This window comes from Cucurbita pepo, chromosome 1 (assembly GCF_057944985.1).
Source record: "Cucurbita pepo subsp. pepo isolate OVF chromosome 1, ASM5794498v1, whole genome shotgun sequence".
Taxonomy (NCBI): Eukaryota; Viridiplantae; Streptophyta; class Magnoliopsida; order Cucurbitales; family Cucurbitaceae; genus Cucurbita; species Cucurbita pepo.
The window spans coordinates 6,458,727-6,478,688 of record NC_141798.1 but is presented as its reverse complement, the minus strand read 5'-3'; the positions used below and the strand labels follow the sequence as shown (position 1 = coordinate 6,478,688).

The window sequence follows — 19,962 nt, the reverse complement described above, 5'->3', positions numbered from 1 at the left end:
TGTAATTATTTAAAAAAATAGTTAAAAATAAGGATAAAATAAAAAGACCAAAATTGAAAAATCACATTTGTATTATTTTTAATAAATTTTTTTAATTATATTAAGAGAAAATTATGCAATTAAATTTATTGAACATAAAAAGAATATTATATAATTAGCCGCAGAGAGTTTCCAGATGGGGCCCACATTCTTACCCAATGAAAATTAGAAAAGGAAAAAAAATAAGAAATAAAAAATAAAAAAAGGAAAGCCAACAGAAGCTTTAGAAACCGCTATTTTTTTCTCTTTCTGACCAATCTTGCTGCTATTCCCATGGCGGTCTTCGCTTCGAACAATGGACGCCCGTAGTCTACTTTACAGCAATCAACAAGCGAAAATTTTCGAATTGTGATTTGTTCAATCTCCGTAATCACTTCAATCCAAGCTTCTTCTCTAATGGACGATGACGACTTCTCTGACTACAAGCTCTGCGGCTTCTTGTGTGTGGTTCTTGCCGTTCCTTCGCCGTTGTCGGAACTGGCGGATGCTCTACGTCCAGGTACGCGTTGTTATATCTCTGTTGAGAGTTCTGATGTTTGTTTTACTTCCGAATATGGCGTCGTGCTTACTCCGATTGAAGCAAACCCCAAAACGCTCTCCAAGGCCGGTGTTTCGCCTCAAGATTCTGAGCAATGTAGGGGGACGGTAGGTGGAGAGGGAACTAGTACGGTGGAGAATGGTGATTTAACTCTGAAGCGGAAGATGTCTGCGAGAGGACGTAGGACCTCGGGGAAAAAGAGGACGAATAGGATGGGGCTGGTTCATGGCAGCATGAGCGTTGTGCATCAAATTCACGCTCTGGTAGTGCACAAGTGCTTGAAGATTGACGCGCAGGTGATTTTTGTTGACATTGGCGTTGATGAGGAGGCCCGAGCTGTGTTGTTGGTTGATGTTCATCTTCCCGTTGAATTGTGGTCCGGTTGGCAGTTTCCTAGATCCAAGACGGTTGCTGGTGCGCTATTTAGGCATTTGAGGTGATGGATTACTTTAAGTTCATTCGATTATTTTTTTTTCGGTTGAGTTTGAATTTGAGTTCGTAGTTTTCAGTGACTTTTCATGAACATATTTCATTAGTCAATGTTGAAGAGGAACTCGAGTGGCTAGTGGTTATGTTTCTTTTTTGAATAATCAGATTGACGCTCAAAAAGGCTATCGTTGGTCCAACCAAAGAACTTGAGTATGTTAAGACTATCTATCCATATTAATGACATCATTTATCTTCCAATTAAGGAACCTCTATACATTATGTAGCTTCTTGAAAATGTTTAGAGAACTGATATAAGTTGTAACTCCCTCCATAAAGCCATATAATCCCTTCATAAAATGTATAGACAGCTCATGTTGGTGAAAAAAGTAGAGTCTTCATTCCCTTCATCTAATCTATCTAATCCTGGATTCTTGCATCGTTATTGGTTATCTTGAGCATTCATCTCCATCGACTCCAGCTTCACAAATCTTGTTTGCTCAAAAACAATTTTCTTCTTCGAATTTGTGCATATGGACATTAATCTTCTTCATCAATGGCTCCTTTCTATGGACACCCGAAGTAATTCATTTCACTCTCTGATAATATTCTTAGTAGCCTTTACCTGATTGAGAAATCAGACCTTTTTAGGCTAGAATCCTTCCCAGAGGTACTTAAAAGGAGTGGTACTGTTGTGAAAAATTCTTAAATTTAAAGAAGATAGGACCTATAGATATCGCCCTAGTGATTGCATTCTTAAAAGGGAAGGAATGAAAGGATTTGGAGACAAACTTGAAAATTCTTGATGTTTTGGTCCCTTATTCGTTTATTAATTTCTAATAATCGTTTTGGCAACTTAGACCAAGCAGTTAAAAAAAAAATATATTTTTTTTTTTTAGTTTTTGCAAGAATCAAGATTGGTATAAGTTGTAATCTATAGTCTATTCATTCTTATTTGTTTATTTTTTTTCTTCTGTTAAGTAGGATCTTCGACTCCTACTTCTATTAGCTTTTTGTAATGGATTTTTGTTTCATGCAAATGTTGTGAGTTTATTATTGTTTCAGTTATAAATGGCCTTTTGTTTTAGATGAAATGTTTTAAGTTTATTATCCTATATACTTTCAGTTGTGAATGGCAAGAAAGAAGCTCTCTACTTGTTGGAAAAGATCATTCTCAAGTTGCAGATATGGTTAGGAAGAGCGTGTGGAATCCCGCAGAATGTCATGTCCACAATTGCAAATTGCACAATAGTCCTGGAGGTTCTTCAAATAGAAGGCTCTTTGAACTTCATGAAATATTTAGAAGCTTACCGAGTATTCTTAGGTCATGCAAACCTGAATATACGAGAATACAACCAGAGGATGATTATTCTCAATCAGGCATATGGGACATATCAGATGACGTTCTGATTAATATAATGAAAGCTCTTCGCCCTTTGGATCTTATTAGGGTTGCTTCAACTTGCCACCATCTGAGATCCTTATCTGCATCAATCATGCCATGCATGAAACTCAAATTGTATCCTCACCAGCAGGCAGCTGTTGAATGGATGTTACACCGTGAGCGGAATGCTGAAGTTTTCTACCATCCTTTATATGTACCTTTTTCAACAGAAGATGGTTTTTCGTTCCACATAAATACCGTTACTGGTGAAATAGTCACTCTGGGGACCCCAGCTATCACTGATTTTCGTGGGGGGCTTTTCTGTGATGAACCGGGCTTAGGAAAGACAATAACTGCACTGTCCCTTATCTTAAAGACTCAGGGAACATTAGCAGAACCACCACCTGGAGTACAAATTGTTTGGTGCACACATAATGGCAACCGTAAATGTGGTTACTACGAGGTTAGCAGTAATAGTAATACTAGCACCAACAATTTATTGGTGAAGGAAGCTGTGGGCTGTAGTTCTCTGAAAGGAATGGAGGACTTAACATATCATACACCTAAAAGGGCAAGGCTGACGACTTTGGATGACAGACATACAGTAACTAATGATTCATGTGCTGGCAATGAGATGATATCTCCATCATCTACAGACTATGCAAAAGCAGTTCAAATGGTTCGATGCACTAGGAGCTTGAGTAGTGTCAAGAGAAATCTTCTTCTCACGTATGAAGGAGCATCTAGCCTTTCCAGACACCTGAATACTGGTAAAAAGTCAACAAGAACACGGACAAGGAAGTTGGCTGCTGGGGCAAAGAGAGCTGGTGTGTCTAATGGATTCACAAACAACTATGAGGTGTCTGAGACAACCACTGCAGATAAATTCGAATATAAGGACACATGGGTGCAGTGTGATGCTTGTCACAAGTGGCGGAAGCTTTCAGAAACTTCTATAGCTGATGCTAGTACAGCTTGGTTTTGTAGTATGAATACTGATCCTTTTTACCAAAGTTGCAGTGTTCCAGAAGAATCTTATGACAAGTGCCGTCCAATTACTAATATTCCAGGATTCTACAGCAAAGACACTTCTGGAGGCGAGGAGAAAAATATTTCGTTCTTCACCAGTGTGCTCAAGGAAAACATGGCACTGATAAATTCTGGAACAAAGAGAGCCTTGACTTGGTTATCTAATCTAGCTCCTGAAAAAATTTCAGAAATGGAAACAACTGGTTTAAGAAGTCCTATACTAGCATCTTATGTGGTTCCTGGTAGTGATGTCTGTGGTTTTCATAAGATGTTCGAAGCATTTGGTTTAGTAAGAAAAATGGAAAAAGGCACTATCAGATGGTATTACCCGCATAATCTTCACAACTTGGCATTTGATGTTGCTGCTCTGAAAACTGCATTGACTGAGCCACTCGATTCAGTTCGGTTATATTTATCAAGAGCAACCCTGATTATTGTTCCATCAAATCTAGTTGATCACTGGAAGACTCAAATTCAAAAACATATCAGACCTGGTCAGTTACTGGTTTATGTATGGACTGATCATAGAAAACCATCTGCACATTGTCTAGCATGGGATTATGATGTTATCATTACCACATTTAGTCGGTTAAGTGCAGAATGGGGGCCACGGAAGAGAAGTATATTAATGCAAGTGCATTGGCATAGGGTCATTTTAGATGAAGGGCACACCCTTGGCTCTAGTCTTAACTTAACAAACAAGTTGCAAATGGCTGTTTCTTTGATATCTTCAAATCGCTGGATATTAACAGGAACTCCAACTCCTAGCACACCTAATAGTCAGCTTTCACATCTTCAACCATTACTTAGGTTTCTTCATGAAGAAGCCTATGGTCAGAATCATAAGTCATGGGAGGCTGGTATACTTAGACCTTTTGAGGCAGAAATGGAGGAAGGAAGGTTACTTTTGTTAGACTTACTTCGTAGGTGTATGATTAGTGCAAGAAAGACGGACTTACTATCCATCCCTCCTTGCATCAAGAAGGTAAAATACCTAAATTTTACAGAAGAGCATGCTCGAAGTTACAATGAACTTGTAGTTACAGTGCGGCGTAATATATTGATGGCTGACTGGAATGATCCTTCTCATATTGAAAGTTTATTGAATCCGAAGCAATGGAAATCTCGAAGCACAACAATCAAGAACATCAGACTATCTTGCTGCGTGGCTGGACATATTAAAGTCGCAGAAGCTGGTGAAGATATTCAGGAAACCATGGATATTCTTGTTGATGATGGTCTGGATCCTATGTCACAGGAGTATTCTTTTATAAAATATAATCTTCTTTATGGCGGGAACTGTGCTAGGTATTATTCCACTTTGATTCATGCCGACTCTTTCACAATGTTTTGTTTTTGTTTTATTAATGAAAGAATGCTTGTATAGGTGTGGGGAATGGTGTCGTTTACCTGTGATTGCACCCTGTAGGCATCTTCTTTGCCTTGATTGTGTTGCTTTGGATTGTGAAGGGTGTACCTTTCCTGGCTGTGGTAAATTATACGTGATGCAGACTCCTGAAACCATAGCACGGCCTGAAAATCCCAATCCAAAGTGGCCTGTTCCCAAAGACCTTATTGAGTTGCAACCATCATATAAGCAAGTAGGCTGACTACGAGTGATAGTTACTTGAAAATATGTGGTTTGAACTTTATCAATATATGGCCAACTGATCGTGGTGTGTGATATTTACAGGATAACTGGGATCCTGATTGGCAATCAACTTCTAGCAGTAAAGTTGCATATCTCATTCAGAGATTAAAAGCTTTAAGTGAAGCAAATGATGAAGCTGCTTTGTTCCCTCCCCCTTCATTGACTAAATCTGATGTACTACTGCAGGAAGTAGACCACTCAAGGAATATCACTTCAGATCATGAAATAGTCAGAGACAAAGTTCTTATTTTCTCTCAATTTCTTGAGCATATTCATGTCATTGAACAACAGGTAACCTTTTTCCAATTATTTTATAATGATTATTATTATTATTATTATTATTTTTTTTTTTTTTTTTTGTAAGTCCAGGAATTTTGTACAATTATCTGAACTTAGCATTGTGTCTCCTTGCCCAGTTAACCATTGCCGGCATCAGATTTGCTGGGATGTATAGTCCAATGCATGCTAGCAATAAGGTGTGGCATTCAATTCTATCATGTTCATAACGCGTAGAGATACCTAGGTTTGATGCTGGTGTCGAGGTGTGCATTGATTCTGTTTCACCGGTGCAGATGAAATCATTGGCCACGTTTCAGCATGATGCAAGCTGCATGGTGCTTTTGATGGATGGAAGTGCTGCACTGGGTCTTGATTTGAGCTTTGTAACTTACGTATTTCTAATGGAGCCAATCTGGGACAAAAGGTAATACAAAAGCATTTTATGTTCAAGTCGTTTGATGGATGATTTAGACCTTCGTACAGGACTATATAATAAAAAATAAGTTGTTCTTCACCATCTCAAATACTCTTGCAGCAGATCTGATTTTTTATTTGAGAGAGAATCCTGACCATCCTTCTGTCTTTCATCTGAATGAAGTCTTATCACTTCAAGTATACAACCCATATATAGGGATACCAAGAACTTTCAAACTTGGTAGAGAGAGTAAATAGTGAAAGTGTCTCTCCAAGTAGTTTGAGCATGGATGAATCTGTTTTTGCTAAATGAGAAAGTGGTTAATGAGAAAAAATATTGGTCGAGTCCTGCAGATTTTCATTGAACGATAGGTCTTAAATTAGCTGATTGAATTTTCTCATTCGGTTAGTTATGCTGCGACCTGAGGATTTTTCACGACTCATCTACTGCAATTAGTTTGCACTGTGAAGAATCAGATTTACTAGGCATGTAGCTCTTGCCTTACTGTTGCTGATATATTGTAGTCCACCGTTTTTCTGCAATTAACAATTAGAAAGGTCTGGATTCACAACTCATCTACTGCAATTAGTTTGCTGATATATTTTAGACCATAAGAAAACAGTTAACCTTGCAAGTAGTAAAACATTTTCTCTGAATCCAGACCTTTCTGAAAGAAGTCTTTCCTAGCGATCTGAATTTGCTTTGCAAGAATGAAAAAGTTCAACGAGGGGGATGTTGCATGATGATGAATTGTCGCTTTATGTAGCCAATTATGTCTTTAACATAAGAGCTGATCTTGGCCTCGTTAATTTTGTGAGTGATTAATACACTTTTTCCTCATTTGGTTAATTTTGAAAAACAATCTTTCCTCTTTCCAAATAGTCTTGTATTAAGCTTCTAAAGCACTAGAGTGAATTACTACTTATTTCCTCCCTTATACACCTCTGTTATTAAACATCTTGAAATATTTGAAAAACAGGCTAATTCATTATTTATTTTCATCTTTCTTTGAATGTTATCTTGGTTTCCATCCCATACATTTTCAGATCGTCATGCATTTTGCACTTTTAATCCAAGTAATGGATCAATATTTCTATGCATTTGGCTCTGACTTCTCAAAAGATAAAGCATTAATAACTAATCCATCATGGCTGCGCAGTATTCTTTTTTAACTGCTTGACATAGGATTGTTTTCAGTTATAGTAATTCACTCAATATTTTACTCTTTTTTAGCATGGAGGAACAAGTGATTAGTCGTGCTCATCGGATGGGTGCTACTCGTCCTATTCATGTTGAAACCTTAGTAATGCATGAAACAATTGAAGAGCAAATGGTACAGTTTCTACAGGTATGCCATACGTTCTGAAATAGTAGTGGTAGTGATCTTGCCTTGGGTATTTACAGTCTTGTTATTACTTTTTCTTTTTTTTTTTCTTGTGTGTGTGCGTGCTACATGGGATGGGGAGATTCAAATCGGAGACCTTTTAGTTGAAAGTACACACTTTTTGCCAGTTGAGTTATGCTCAATTCGCTTTGAGTATTAACAATCTCATTATTATGTGCTCTAGTTATTGTAATTTTGCATCCTGTTTCTTGAGCTTGGGCTTTTGTAGGTGCGTCTTTTTTTTTTACTTTCATTTATCTTAATAAAAGCTGGTTTCTTTTTTTAAAAAAACAAAAACCTGTATGCTTGTATAATTATATTACAGCAATTTCTTCCGAAGAATTTACTGAAGTTGTCTTTGATTTCAAAGGTTCAGCTATCAGGATTTGAGGACCTCGGTTCCTCATTCTTGATAAAGCACACCTTTCTTATCTGTTATGTTTTGTTTCACACGCAAGAAACCTTCTATTAAAGTGGAAAACATGCACTTTTAAGCCTCTTTAATTGTATGAGGCACGACCCAAAGAACATCTTAAAGATAACGGCTTAAAATTAAAGAAATCCCTAAAAACCTTATACAAAGTTTCCCTTTCCGTTCTATTTTTAAGTGCTAAGATGCATCTGGATGAAGAGAGCCCGAACATTCTATTGGTCATACCTAGATACCCCAAATATCTTCTTCTACATATTGTGGAGAAGTCCAGAAAAGTAAAGAAAAAGCACCTGGTCCTTTTTTTCACAATTTTGGTATCAACAATACTAGTTCTGGAGGAGGCTGATCTAGGATTTTTCTATTGAATATGTTCAAGATATTAACCTCTCCAGTGGGGTTTAGCAAAAGATAACCCACATTATTCATTTGTCTTAAAGGCTAAATGTTCATATCTCCACCAACATTGTTGAAATAAAAAGAAACAAAGTTGATGAAGGAAGAATTTGGAAAGCCTGATTATGTAGACTAAACTCTCTTTTGCACATTCTATGATTGATTTTTTTCTTTTCCTTAAATGGTTGATTTTTCTGAAACGCTCCAGGTCATTCTTTTTAATGCTTTAAACCTCATTATTTACTCTTTTCTCAACATGCTTTGTTTCCCCCCTTTTAAATGAAGGATACTGATGAGTGCAAAAGATTGATGAAGGAAGAATTTAGCAAGCCTGATTATGAAGGACCACGTGCTCATCGTTCAATGCATGATTTTGCTGGGAGCAATTATCTTTCTCAGCTCAAGTTTGTGAGGACAAATCCTATGATGGAAAAGGCTGTAGAGAATATTTAATTGTACAGTGCAGTTCTCTGACATATCTTATTGCTGTTACTGTAGACATTATGATAAGATTGGTATCACAACTTGAAGGGAAAGATCGAAGCAAAGGGTCTGCAGTGGCTCAAATTCTATTCATAAAAATCAAGAAATAGTTCGTGTATGTTCATTATGTTTCCAGTTCCAAGTTATTGCTGAAGACTAAAGAATTCAATCAGCATATTGTTATTACTTAGGTTTAGAAGAACTTGGATCTGCAAAATGTGTATCATTCAGTATAGTCTCCGATGGGCAGAAATATGGAGTGAGCTCCTGGGTGGATGGAAGATGCTGACTCTCTTCATAGCAAACGAAAAGGCAAAGCATTTTTATTGTAATGGGGGGTAGGTCTCATGAGATCTACGCAGCTGTAGGAATCAAATAAAGCTCGCCAACAGAGTTGTCCGGTATAGTGATTCTGATTCCCTCACAAATCCATTCCTGGTCATAGCAGCAGATGGCAGGCCAGGTTCGAATTCATATTAGACTTTTATTTGTTTGAGTTGCTCCCACACACGATCTTTGGAGGGAATATATCCCCATTGTACACTAATTATCAATTTTTGTTCTGCTTTTATAAGTTGGCTAAGCCATTGAAATATTGGCTCAGGTTGTAATACTGCTGGTGTAAGAATGAAAGGTGTCCATATATGAGGTAGAATGTGTCTGCAAAATTTACCATTTAAAAAATCACCATTTCAAATTGATGGAAATAAATATTCTGGTTAGATGTTTGATCGATTAACCATATTCCTGACAAAGCCTGACTTATCTTGTCCTTTATAAATTATATCTATGTGAATTAACTTCTTTTTTCTCATTTGCTTTATTCAGTATGTAAAAGATTGAAATTAGGGCAAGCATCCAAGAAAGGTTGGTTGATTGAGGAGCTTCCAGTTTCTAGTCTGCAAGAAAGCTAAGATCTCTGTACTTCATTATCTTATTGAGAAGTAACCATGAATTATCTTTAAGTAAAGGATAGAAATGGATAACCACAGTGCTAGTGCTTTTTTACTAACTTTCTGACAAAAATAAAGTTAATATATATATATATATATATATATATATATATATATCAAAAGAAAGAAGAATGAATAGAAGTTCCTTTTCTACCCTTTTTTCCTAAATCATTTAGTCATAATCACCACAAATACTACAATAGGCACTCTCAACTTTGGAAGTTTGACCAAAATCACAATGGCTACACGCTAGCTACTTTTCTTGCCTTCTCTTCTTACTCTTTTGTGGATAAGAATCAATGTATTACTTTCACTAGGATTAAATATTGAGTTATTATATTGTTTGTTTTAGTAATTCTTAGCCTCGTTTGAACATAACTTAGTGGTCAAGCATTAGTGTCTCTTTGTATGCTCTAAAAGAGAATTTATTTATTCTATTTGCATTTTTTACTATGAGTGTCTTTTTGATCTTCAATATTGATTCAAGATCGAATGGTTTTATTCTAACAAGGCAAATATGAAGAAGGAAGAGAATTTTTCCAATATCTTGCAGATTCTCTCCAATCTTCAAGATCTTTCCACTTTCTTTCCTTTCCTTTTATGAGATTAAGATAAATAGAAAATGACAATTATTAAAACATCAAAATGAGAAGTCTGATTCTTTCTTTCTTCTTCTTCTGTTATTTTTTATTATTATTTATTAATTATTTTAGGTAAATGAGAAGTCTGATTCAAAACATGAAGGATGAAGGTTTAAAACCTATAACTTCTTGATTAAGAGTAAATGTTTTATGTCTATTGAGCTATGCTCGTATTGGCGTGGACATTTTGATTAAGCGTAAATGTATGCTCGTATTAGCATGAACATTTAATTTTCTGTCAAGATTTTCGAAAGTTTGAAAACTCTTCTTTTTCTTTTTTCATGGTTGAGATATGAAATCTCAAACTTACCCATTATGACTCCTCTGGAATTCTTCCAAGATTGACAAGCAGTTTCGTGGAGAATTTGGAAACAAGCAAATCTTGACCAAATTCATTCAGCAATCTTATTAGTGGCTCAGTGCCAAAATTGGAAAATTAAAAGACAAAAGATTGTATGCCTTTATTTTGTTTGTTTGTTTTGGTAGAGATCGAATCATGAGTACAGATATCTAAACTACAAAATAATGAGATTTCTAAGCCTAAAAATCCGAATTTTCATCAACTTTGTACATTCAGACATTCAAAATGATTCACTCTTGTAACATTAGAAAGTACATAATAATGGTCATTTAACTCTAAGAACTGATTATGTAAGCCAGAAGTTTAGAGAGGTTCATTGTATTTTGCTCTTGTTCTCTCAGATGATTGACTCTGTTCCATTTCCTTTCTCTTGAGATTGTTGCAATCCATTTCCTTGGCTTTTCCTCTGCATATGAAAGGCTTAAGCTTGTTGACATCAGATAATTTCACTGGTTTCAGCAAAAACTCCTCAGCTCCTTCTTCTAGACATCTGATTCAAAACAAATAACCAAAACCCAATTCAGATTGACATGATTGACATGAATTTACTGGTTGTTTATCATTTCAGATTTGGATTTGCTTGGAAACAAAATGGTTCCTGTTCTAGCTGTTTCCCTCCTCACCTGTTGATTCTTGCTGGAACATTCTCAGAGGACATAATCACAACAGGTATGTCTTTAAGTGAGTCAGATTCCTGCAAAACCAGATAGGATTTTCCTTTTCAGATTGAAATTGGTTGGAAAGTAAGTGAACTCAACCAGAAAACTAAGCCTTATGTTTTGAAAAGAAGAAGAAACTTGCCTTGATCTTTCTTAGAAGATCATAGCCTGTCATTTCTGGCATACAGTAATCTGTAATGATGAGATTAACTTCAATCTCCTGCAATCAAAGCAAAACAAATCAAAACAATGCCCAAAAGAACAACAAACAAACATCCAAATTGGAAATCCTTAACTTGATGATGTTGATGATGATGATTTTCAGGGGGAAAAGGAGAATGGATGCTTCCATTTCTCTCTCTAACCAAACCCAGAAGCTCCAAAGCCTTGCTTCCAGAATCCACAGCCGTAACTGTGAAAAGAAAAAAACCAAACCAAACCAAACCAACTGTTTAGAGCCTAAAATTCAAGCCATTCTTAGAACCCTAGAGAGAGTGAGAAAGAGAGAGAAGAAGGTTCAATGGCAGAGTACCATTGAAGGAGGAAGTTTTGAGCAGCCTTTCAATCAGCTTCCTGTCAACAAGGCTGTCATCGACAGCCAAGACATGGAATTGAGCATTAGAAGAGACAAGGGCCATGGGAATTGGAGGAAGAGGAGGAAGAAGAAGAAGAAGAAGAAGAAGAAGAAGAAGAAGAAGGTACAGAAAGGGGATTGCGAAGAAGGAGAGGAAGGAGATAGGGTTTATAAATGGAGAAGAAGAAGAAGAAGAAGAAGAAGAAGAAGAAAGAAGGCATGGCGTAAGATTAGAATGGGATATGGCGAAATCCTTTGAAAAATTTGACAGTTTGGAAAGGCAGATCCGACAGATTTTGTTACACAATCTCGCGGATCTCTTAGGGTTTGATTTGTTTGAATTCAACTAGAAGCAAGGAAGATGGTGCTTTGCTTTGATTTCTTCTTTTTCTTCCACCCAAAAAAAAAAATCCAAATAGTCAAAGTATAAAATAATTGAGAAATTGAAAAAAGTCTTTTTATATATATATATATATTAAAAAAAAAAAATCAAGTCCCTCTCTTTATTACTGGAATTTTAATTTTTATTTAAACAAATCATAAACTATTAATTAGTCCTTCATTTCATGGTACTAATAATCTTTTTTTTTTTTTTTTTTTTTTTTTTTACTTTTGGGTAATTAATGAATGTGTTGGGTTTTGATTGAAATAATGTTGATTCATTTATTTATTTTCTTACCATATTTATATTCTTCCCGAATCTTATCTAAACCCGTATTAAATACGGATGTTGATGGATATTATTAGTGTTAATATATTTTATATTATGTAATATTTTGTTAATTTTTTTTTTTTTTCTGATGTTTGATTCATTTTTAGTGTTGATGTTGATATCAATAGAGTATTATATGTATGCTCGGACATAGTTTAATGCATAAAGACAACGAAAATGTCTTAAAATTCGACATGAATAGAAGTCGGGTAAGAAGAATATTGAAAATTTAAAAATGTGAAAGAGGATAAATTAAGATAATAATTAAAGGAGATAAAATAAAATAAAAATATTTGAATTTATTTATGATGGAATCAAAAGGGGAGTACAGCCCTACCGTAGGAGCGTGATCCTTTAATCTTTAAGCACATGCAGTGGCCAGCCACCTTCTCAGCTCAAATTCCAGTGGATCTTATTTTCCAAAATTATTGAGATTCTTGTCATCAAATTTTTAGATTTTTACAATTTCTTTTCCTTTTTTTTTTTCCTAACAAGTTTTGGATCTTGATAAAAACTAAATTAAATTCCTTTATCCAAATCTCCTAGAATAAAATCTCTTGATTTTCACTTTTTTTTAATTCATTTAATTTCTGTTTATCTTTAATTTCATATATATAAAGAAATTAAGATGGATTTTGACTATTCAACTTGGATTTGTAGAAAGAAATTAAGTTTTTTTTTTTTTTTTTTTTTTTTTTTTTTTGTAAAATATTAATATTCATTTGGGTGGGGGAGAAATTTGAGGCCTTCTCAATTGACCCAAAAAAAAAAAAGTATTTTCATATCAAATAAATACTTTAAAAAAAAAAATTAGGGTTTGGTAAATATGGTGATATTTGAAAATTTATTTAAACAAAATATTTTGAGAGAGGGAGTTTAATTATTAGGTTTGAAATATTGGATATTTGAGGCATAGCTTCACATCTCAACTTTGTTTTGTTCTTTTTATCAAAAGAAAAAAAAAAGAAAAAAAAAGAAAAAAAGAAAAGAGAATCCAAATTGAATAGAGAAAGCAAAGGAAAAAAAAAAAAAGGTGCCGTAGTATGTGACGACCCGACTTTTCTAAATCTAGACCGACTTTGATCCTCACTAAATGCATGTTCTTATCGTTTTAAAACTCTGAGAAAAACAAAAAGTATAAAAACTAATAAACAATGTTGTCGCACTAAACAAACTCCAAAATATATATTACAATGAACGAACCACCAGTTGCATTCTCTGAGTCGAGTGGACATGGAACCCATCAAACGCTAGATCTTGTGATGAAAACTTACATTAGGGCGACATAATCAAACATAAAAACGAAATAAGAGATCTACAATCTTTTAGTCCTCATTTTCTTCCTAAATAGTTGAACGAAAAATACGAAATCAGGTATATTAAGATAGATCAAATATTATAGGGTTTTGATCGAAAAATTTCGAGCAATTGTTTACTAAATAATAAATTAAAAAATGGGTTTAATTTAGAGATTTGAAAATGACCCAATCCTAACTCTTTTGGCCAATAAAAAAAGAAAATGATTCTTCTCAAGTGTTTTATAACATGTGAAACATTTTTTTTTAGTGTTATCTTAACTAATTTATTAATTCAATTCAAACTTATCCACATTTTTTTTAGATATAAATAAATATGAATTATAAAATAAATGAAAACCATAAAATAAAAGTGGAGAATGTAATGAAATTCTTGCACTATCTTCCAAACATGGGATTCTTTTTTTTTTTTTTTTCCAGATATTAGTTAATAATTTATTAATTTTATTTTAGTTTAATTTCAAATTTAGTCTCAAAGTCAAACTATTATTAAAATGTTATATAAGTGTCACTGTCATGCTTGTCCAAGGCGTGTCACATGTGGCTGTATGTCGGATGTTCTAATTATGTTTGTCCAAAACGTGTTATCCATGACTGCATGCCTGTTCCAAACTCCTTCTATCTGGTTTTGTGATGTCTCACATTGGTTGGGGAGGAAAACAAATCACCATATATAAGGGGTGTGGAAACTTCCTCTAGCAGACGCATTTTAAAGCCTTGAGGGGAGCCCGAAAGGGAAAGCCCAAAGAGAACAATATTCGGCTAGCAGTGGATCTGGGCCGTTACAGGTTTTATGTTAGTAGACCTTTATTATTTCTTATTGTGTCAATACAAGGGTGCATGACCGATCATCAAAATCATCTCTACATCCATCACGGCTAAAATGCCTCAAAATGTACTCTAACGGATGTGACAAGTTGTCAATTCTTCCTACCCGGGTTATATGCTATCAAAGTCGTTGTTACAACATTATTTTCTTTAAAATTGTTTTCAACGTATTTTCTTAAACGTGACCCAAGACTCGAACATACGCCGTTATTGTCCGCAAGTCCAAAATTTACACGACTAACTTGTTTGCTGGGTTCAACTAAGTGTCACACACTGCTATCCCGTTTTAATTAAACCAATAATGTAATTATTTTATAGAATTTGACTCATTTTACTAATCTTTTCATTTAATATAAATATTATCACATCCCAATAAACAAAAAAAAAAAAAAAAAAAAAAAAAAAAACCATTAAAATAACTTTTAACTACAAATTATTAGAAGACAACAAAGATTAATGATGATTAGAGAGATTAATCTCATAATTATATGTTCTCCCTCTAATCATATGATAATGATTAATCTTCAAATCATGTCATCTCCATAGACTCCTTTGTTGCTGTTCTTCCCATGATCTTCACCATCTTTCCCTCCAACTCTCTTATACACATAACCATTGGCAACCCAAATGTAGCAACACAAATTCAAACCGCTCAAACCAGCCAAAACCCAGTAGAAGTACTGCAGTTTTGAACGGTTCAGATTGTCCACCAGCCATTTGTGGCGGCTCGCCGCCTGGACTGCCGAGATGACGGCGGTGCTCAGAAAGTTCCCCATTCCGATCACGCTGATGTACGCCGCAGATCCTATGCTCCTCATGGATTCGGGCATTTGGTCGTAGAAAAGTTCTTGGAGACCGACGACGGTGAAGGCATCGGAGACGCCACAAAGCATGTATTGTGGAATTAGCCACCAGATTGTCATCGGAACCGTCGCTTTCGGAGTGTCGATGAGGCCGTGTTCGGCGGCCACAGCGACCCTTTTGGCCTCTACCAAAGCCGAGGCGACCATGTTGAGGATTGAGATGAATAGGCCTATTCCTATTCTTTGTAGTACCGTTATGCCTACACAAAACATTAATAATCGATATATATTCATTTCCTTAACCTATAATTTGGACCTAATTTCGACTTATATTCAGTACTTACCGGAGTGGTGGCCAGTAAACTTTCGGGCGGAGGGGACAAAAACTCGGTCGTAGAAAAGAACGGTGAGAAGGATGGTGAGGCCGACGACGCCTTGAAGAGAGGCGGGCGGGATCTGAAAGTGGGGGCCGATGGAGCGGAGCATGGTGGAGCCTTGCTTTGTGAAGAAAGTGTGGATCTGAGCTTGTACCACTGCAAACATTAAACAACTAAACCACACCGGAATTAGTCGTCCCAACATCTTTACCTCCTCCACCTCCGCCACCGTGCTTAGTCGCCACGGGTCTCGCTTCTTCCTCGCCTTGTCCTCATCATCTATCAAAGTCGCCTTATCCAAAATCCTACTACAAACGAGATCATATTGTGTTTAATACAACATTACACTTGGCCGATAAAAAAGCGACCTTTAGGTCATTATAACACAATATTCAAATTTTATATATTTATGAAATATTTTTAATATTTAAGAATTTATTAAATTAAAATTTTCATTAAATAACATGGAAACTTAGGCTAAAAAACAAAATTAAAATTTAAAAAAAAAAAAAAAAACAATAAATATTAAAATATTATTATTTTTTGAAAAAAAAGAGAGTTGACCTATGAATGAAAATTAAGACATACCCGAATTGGCTTCTGCGATCCAAAGTCATGGGCTTGTGTTGACCTTCATCCTCATTTTTGGCATGACTATCTTCCTCGTAACACACTCTCCATTCCTGGCGCGTATTATCCACGCGCCACTTCCTGGCCGCCGCCACCACCACCTGTGCTATTCTGGTCAACGGACTTCCGACAGGAATATGGCGTCTGTACACCTTCACTCCGCACAAAAACAGTAGTAACGCCGCCGCCAAAACTCCGGCTAGAATTCCAAAACTCAGTCCCCATCCGATATTATCCTATTAAAAAATTAAAAAAAAAAAAACTGAGATAATTAGATATTTAAATATTAAACAAATTTTAAATTTTATAATATATATATATATATTTTTTTTCTAAAATTGTTCGCTATTCATATCCCAATGCCTATTTAAAGAATTAAAGCAAAAAAAAATTCTTTTTTTTTTGTCCCCACATAAATAAAAAGTTTAAAGTAAAATTTTTAATAAAAAAAAAAAAAAAGCATAATTTTGGTCATCCCATATTTGAACCTATTTTTAATCAAACCGGAAGCCGGTCGATCAGAACCGATTTTAATAAGCCGGTATCAAATTGAGCCGGTTTAATTGATTTTTTTCGGTGATATTTTGTCTTTTTCTTGCAGCCATAATAAATAATAAAACGTTACCACTTCTAAATAAATAAATAAATAAAAAATAAAACAATACCTGAACGTAAATAACCAGAAAGACAGCTAAAGTGGACCCCACCACAAGGCCCACATACCACCAATTAAAGAACGAGCTTTTCCTCTTCCTCTGCTCCGGCGTCTCCTCGTCGAATTGATCGGCGGCGAACGTCTGTACACAAGGACGGTGGCCGCCTTCTCCGACCGACAAAATGTACAGTGCAAAAAAGAACACGGGTTTCCGGTGAGGTGCTCCGATCACCGTCACCGATAGCGTCAACAGCACCATTCCAAGGCAGTATATAAGAGAGGAAAATATTATGGTTTTGAACCGGCCGAGAAGTGAGTCGGCGACGAAAGCGCCGAGTATTGGGAAGACGGCGGAGACGCCGGACCAGTTGTTGACCATCTTGGCGGCGGTGGCGGTGGGTTCATGGAAGACGGTGGTGAAGTACATGATGAGATTGCTGGACAAGCCGATGAAAGCAAATTGCTCGGCGACCTCGACGACTGTCAGAAATGAAAAATTTGTCAGAAAATTGAGAGACCCAGAAAAGGAAAAAGAAGTAAGGAATTTTACATATGACAAAGATTGCAGCTTTCCACCCCCCGGCGGGTGGTTGGGAGGGGCGGTCGGAGTGGTTCCGGTGATCGGGAATTTTGGTGGGGAGGTGGAGGAGAGGGGCGGGGGATTTTTCTTCCTCCATGGGGAATTAATATGTGAATTTTACAATTAAACAAGTGTTGAAGAGGGATATATATATACCCTTTTTGGACTGGTAACTTTTTTGGAGGCCACCAATGGGAATCAAACAACATGACAGTAAAAAAAAATAATAATAACTTTTGTTGTTAAATTTGAAGGTAATAAAGGTAAAAAGTTTTTTATGTAGCTTGTTTAGTTTGAGTGGTGAGGTAAAAGATGTCTGTTTGAGTCGGTAAGAGAGAGGAAGAGAGGTATTGAGGTGAAACCCACAGAAAGAGTGTAATAAATGTTGTGAATTCCAATAATGGCCTTTACAGCCCAAAACTCCATATTTACAATTCATGTAATGTTGAAAGTGACCTACCAGCCCGATCGAGCTCATCGCGGGTAGATATTGTCCTCTTTGAACTTTTCGAGAAAGCTTAAAAGGGTAAATTCAAAGAGGAGAATTTCGGGTACAAGTAGGTTTGGGCTGTTACAAATAGTATCAGAGCTAGACACTCGATGATGTGCTAGTGAGCATGCTGAGTTCCAAAGAGGGGTGGATTGTGAGATCCTTTTTTTTATTGGAGAGAGAAATGAGTGTCCGAGATAATGATGGGCCCCGACACGGTGTATTGAGGGGAAGCTCAAGAAGAACAATATCTGGTAGAATAGGCTTGAGCGGTTACACTTTGAATTTTGAGGTCTGGGTTTGGTAGCGTTTTGGTTTTCTGAGTTTTCAAACTTGATGTTTTAACTAGATTGGAAGTTCGAATCTTTTGTCACCTGCTTCATTGCCTCCCTCAACGAAGGAGAATCGAGCAAACGAAGATTACATGAATAAACCGAGACCACATTCGAATAAAAACAATCAAAAGAATTAATAATTATTATTAACTTTCTTTTTCAGTAGTTCAACCATCAAACTCCCTGACATGAATCGATAGTTATTAGCCGTTTGAACATTGTCGTGTAATTTTATAGGAAATTTTGAAAAAATTAATACAAATGGAAATTCAGTTGAAAATCCCCTTAATTCGAGTGCCACCCAATATGATATTTGTTTCTTTCTCAATAAAACTCCAATATATAAAGTAATAAGTTAATATTAATTATGATTTTTGGTCTATACTTCTCCATTTAAACATTTAGTTTACACGTCATGAGTGCAAAAATTGGGTTTTGTTCCTTATAAATTAGGTAACATATCCGCTCTTAAAACAACTGTCCGATTCTATTTTATTAACAAGTTTCTTCTTCAGTATTTTAAACATAAGAACTTCAAAATAAATAGGTAACGAAGTCATGTTGGAACCATCTAGTATTAAATCTTGATTCGATATCCTGAAAATGCTTTAAGATAAATAGGTAACGTGGTCATGTTGCATGAGAATGTGAGATCTACGTCGGTTGGAGAGGGGAACGAAACATTTCTTATAAGGGAGTGAAAACTTTTTCCTAGTAGACGCGTTTAACGGAGCAAAATAGACAATATTTGTTAGTAGTGGGCTTGAGTTGTTACAAATAGTATCAGAGTTAGACACCAGACGGTGAGCCAGTGAATACGTTAGGACTCTAAACGGGGTGGATTGTGAGATTCCACATCGATTGGAGAAGGAAACAAAACATTCCTTATAAGGGTGCAACCATGAAACTGACAGTGATACATAACGAGCCAAAACGGACAATCTCTATTAGTAGTTGGACTGTTACAGGGAATGTTGGAACCATCGAAACTCAACTCCAAATCTTACCATCTCAAACCGATCTTCACCTCGCGAACAATATTTAAATAATAATAATAATAATAATAATAGTAAGATTGATAATATTATGGTAAGTGGGGGAGACTTAGAGTTATGATTAATTCATTTAAAATTCAAGTTAAAGATAAAATAAGTGACCTCAAATCCAAAGTTTTCAACTTTACAAAGATAATGTTATTGATTAGATTATATTAATTTTCTTAGATTTTGTAATGCTAGGAATTGCCGACTTTCTCCATAATTATACCAATTATTATCAATTTCTTAAGACGTGGTTCTTACATAATTTCTCCTTTGTAGACGTGTTTTAAAACTGTGAGACTGACGACGATACGTAACTGGTTTGGTTATGATCTAAACCGATAAGAAATTGCATTTATTTAAGCTATGATCTAAACACGAACAGGGCAACATAAACGAAATAATATAGCGGATACTCAAAATTTGAAGTGATGGGGCCAACATGGATACCAATACTTCTTACCATCTTTTCATACCTAATCAAATGACATCCCTAAAAGTAGCATCTAGGCTATAAAGAAAATAATGTCGTGATATAAATATTACCCTATGAT

At 35.6% G+C, this 19,962-nt stretch overlaps 3 protein-coding genes across 16 annotated transcripts; 1 reads left to right on the top strand and 2 right to left on the bottom strand.

The window, feature by feature from the left end:
* Positions 1-242: 242 nt before the first annotated feature.
* Positions 243-12,109, top strand: LOC111790251 (F-box protein At3g54460). Of its 13 annotated transcripts, none has more exons than XR_015419872.1 (12): positions 245-1,013; positions 2,130-4,724; positions 4,804-5,017; positions 5,110-5,358; positions 5,484-5,543; positions 5,640-5,770; positions 6,995-7,109; positions 8,257-8,569; positions 8,646-9,172; positions 9,283-9,363; positions 10,978-11,078; positions 11,394-12,109. XR_015419872.1 is itself a non-coding variant. In XM_087121342.1 (8 exons), the coding sequence occupies exons 1-8, from the start codon at positions 436-438 to the stop codon at positions 8,422-8,424; spliced, it is 4,110 nt and encodes a 1,369-aa protein (XP_086977468.1). In that variant the 5' UTR covers positions 245-435; the 3' UTR covers positions 8,425-9,176. The 13 variants fall into 13 exon arrangements, 2 of the variants coding, with proteins under 2 accessions (XP_086977496.1, XP_086977468.1); XR_015419839.1 differs by having other exon boundaries at positions 8,257-8,917; positions 9,059-9,103; positions 9,283-9,321; XR_015419816.1 differs by having other exon boundaries at positions 8,257-8,917; positions 9,059-9,103.
* Positions 10,485-11,716, bottom strand: LOC111790276 (two-component response regulator ORR3). The gene is made up of 5 exons (XM_023671143.2): positions 11,601-11,716; positions 11,365-11,480; positions 11,211-11,288; positions 11,033-11,103; positions 10,485-10,899 (listed from the first exon to the last, which is right to left on the bottom strand). Exons 1-5 carry the CDS (start codon positions 11,704-11,706, stop codon positions 10,713-10,715), a joined length of 558 nt encoding a protein of 185 aa, XP_023526911.1. The 5' UTR covers positions 11,707-11,716; the 3' UTR covers positions 10,485-10,712.
* A 2,785-nt stretch (positions 12,110-14,894) lies between the features above and the next one.
* Positions 14,895-17,673, bottom strand: LOC111790287 (Major facilitator superfamily protein). 2 transcript variants are annotated; one of them, XM_087121411.1, is made up of 5 exons: positions 17,514-17,673; positions 16,974-17,443; positions 16,267-16,544; positions 15,646-15,986; positions 14,895-15,561 (listed from the first exon to the last, which is right to left on the bottom strand). In XM_087121411.1, the coding sequence occupies exons 1-5, from the start codon at positions 17,638-17,640 to the stop codon at positions 15,023-15,025; spliced, it is 1,755 nt and encodes a 584-aa protein (XP_086977537.1). In that variant the 5' UTR covers positions 17,641-17,673; the 3' UTR covers positions 14,895-15,022. The 2 variants fall into 2 exon arrangements, with proteins under 2 accessions (XP_086977537.1, XP_086977572.1); XM_087121446.1 differs by having other exon boundaries at positions 15,646-15,983.
* Positions 17,674-19,962: the final 2,289 nt, after the last annotated feature.

Excerpts from the sequence above, each read along its gene's own strand:
- LOC111790251 (XM_087121342.1), top strand. The coding sequence starts at position 436 with ATGGACGATGACGACTTCTCTGACTACAAGCTCTGCGGCTTCTTGTGT. Across the intron at positions 5,018-5,109 it reads TGCAACCATCATATAAGCAA|GATAACTGGGATCCTGATTG; the intron begins GTAGGCTGACTA and ends TGATATTTACAG. Across the intron at positions 5,771-6,994 it reads GAGCCAATCTGGGACAAAAG|CATGGAGGAACAAGTGATTA; the intron begins GTAATACAAAAG and ends ACTCTTTTTTAG.
- LOC111790276 (XM_023671143.2), bottom strand. The coding sequence starts at position 11,706 with ATGGCCCTTGTCTCTTCTAATGCTCAATTCCATGTCTTGGCTGTCGAT. Across the intron at positions 11,289-11,364 it reads ATCATCATCAACATCATCAA|GAGATTGAAGTTAATCTCAT; the intron begins GTTAAGGATTTC and ends CTTTGATTGCAG. Across the intron at positions 10,900-11,032 it reads GTTCCAGCAAGAATCAACAG|ATGTCTAGAAGAAGGAGCTG; the intron begins GTGAGGAGGGAA and ends GTTTTGAATCAG.
- LOC111790287 (XM_087121411.1), bottom strand. The coding sequence starts at position 17,640 with ATGGAGGAAGAAAAATCCCCCGCCCCTCTCCTCCACCTCCCCACCAAA. Across the intron at positions 17,444-17,513 it reads AGCTGCAATCTTTGTCATAT|TCGTCGAGGTCGCCGAGCAA; the intron begins GTAAAATTCCTT and ends CATTTCTGACAG. Across the intron at positions 15,987-16,266 it reads GATCGCAGAAGCCAATTCGG|TAGGATTTTGGATAAGGCGA; the intron begins GTATGTCTTAAT and ends TCTCGTTTGTAG.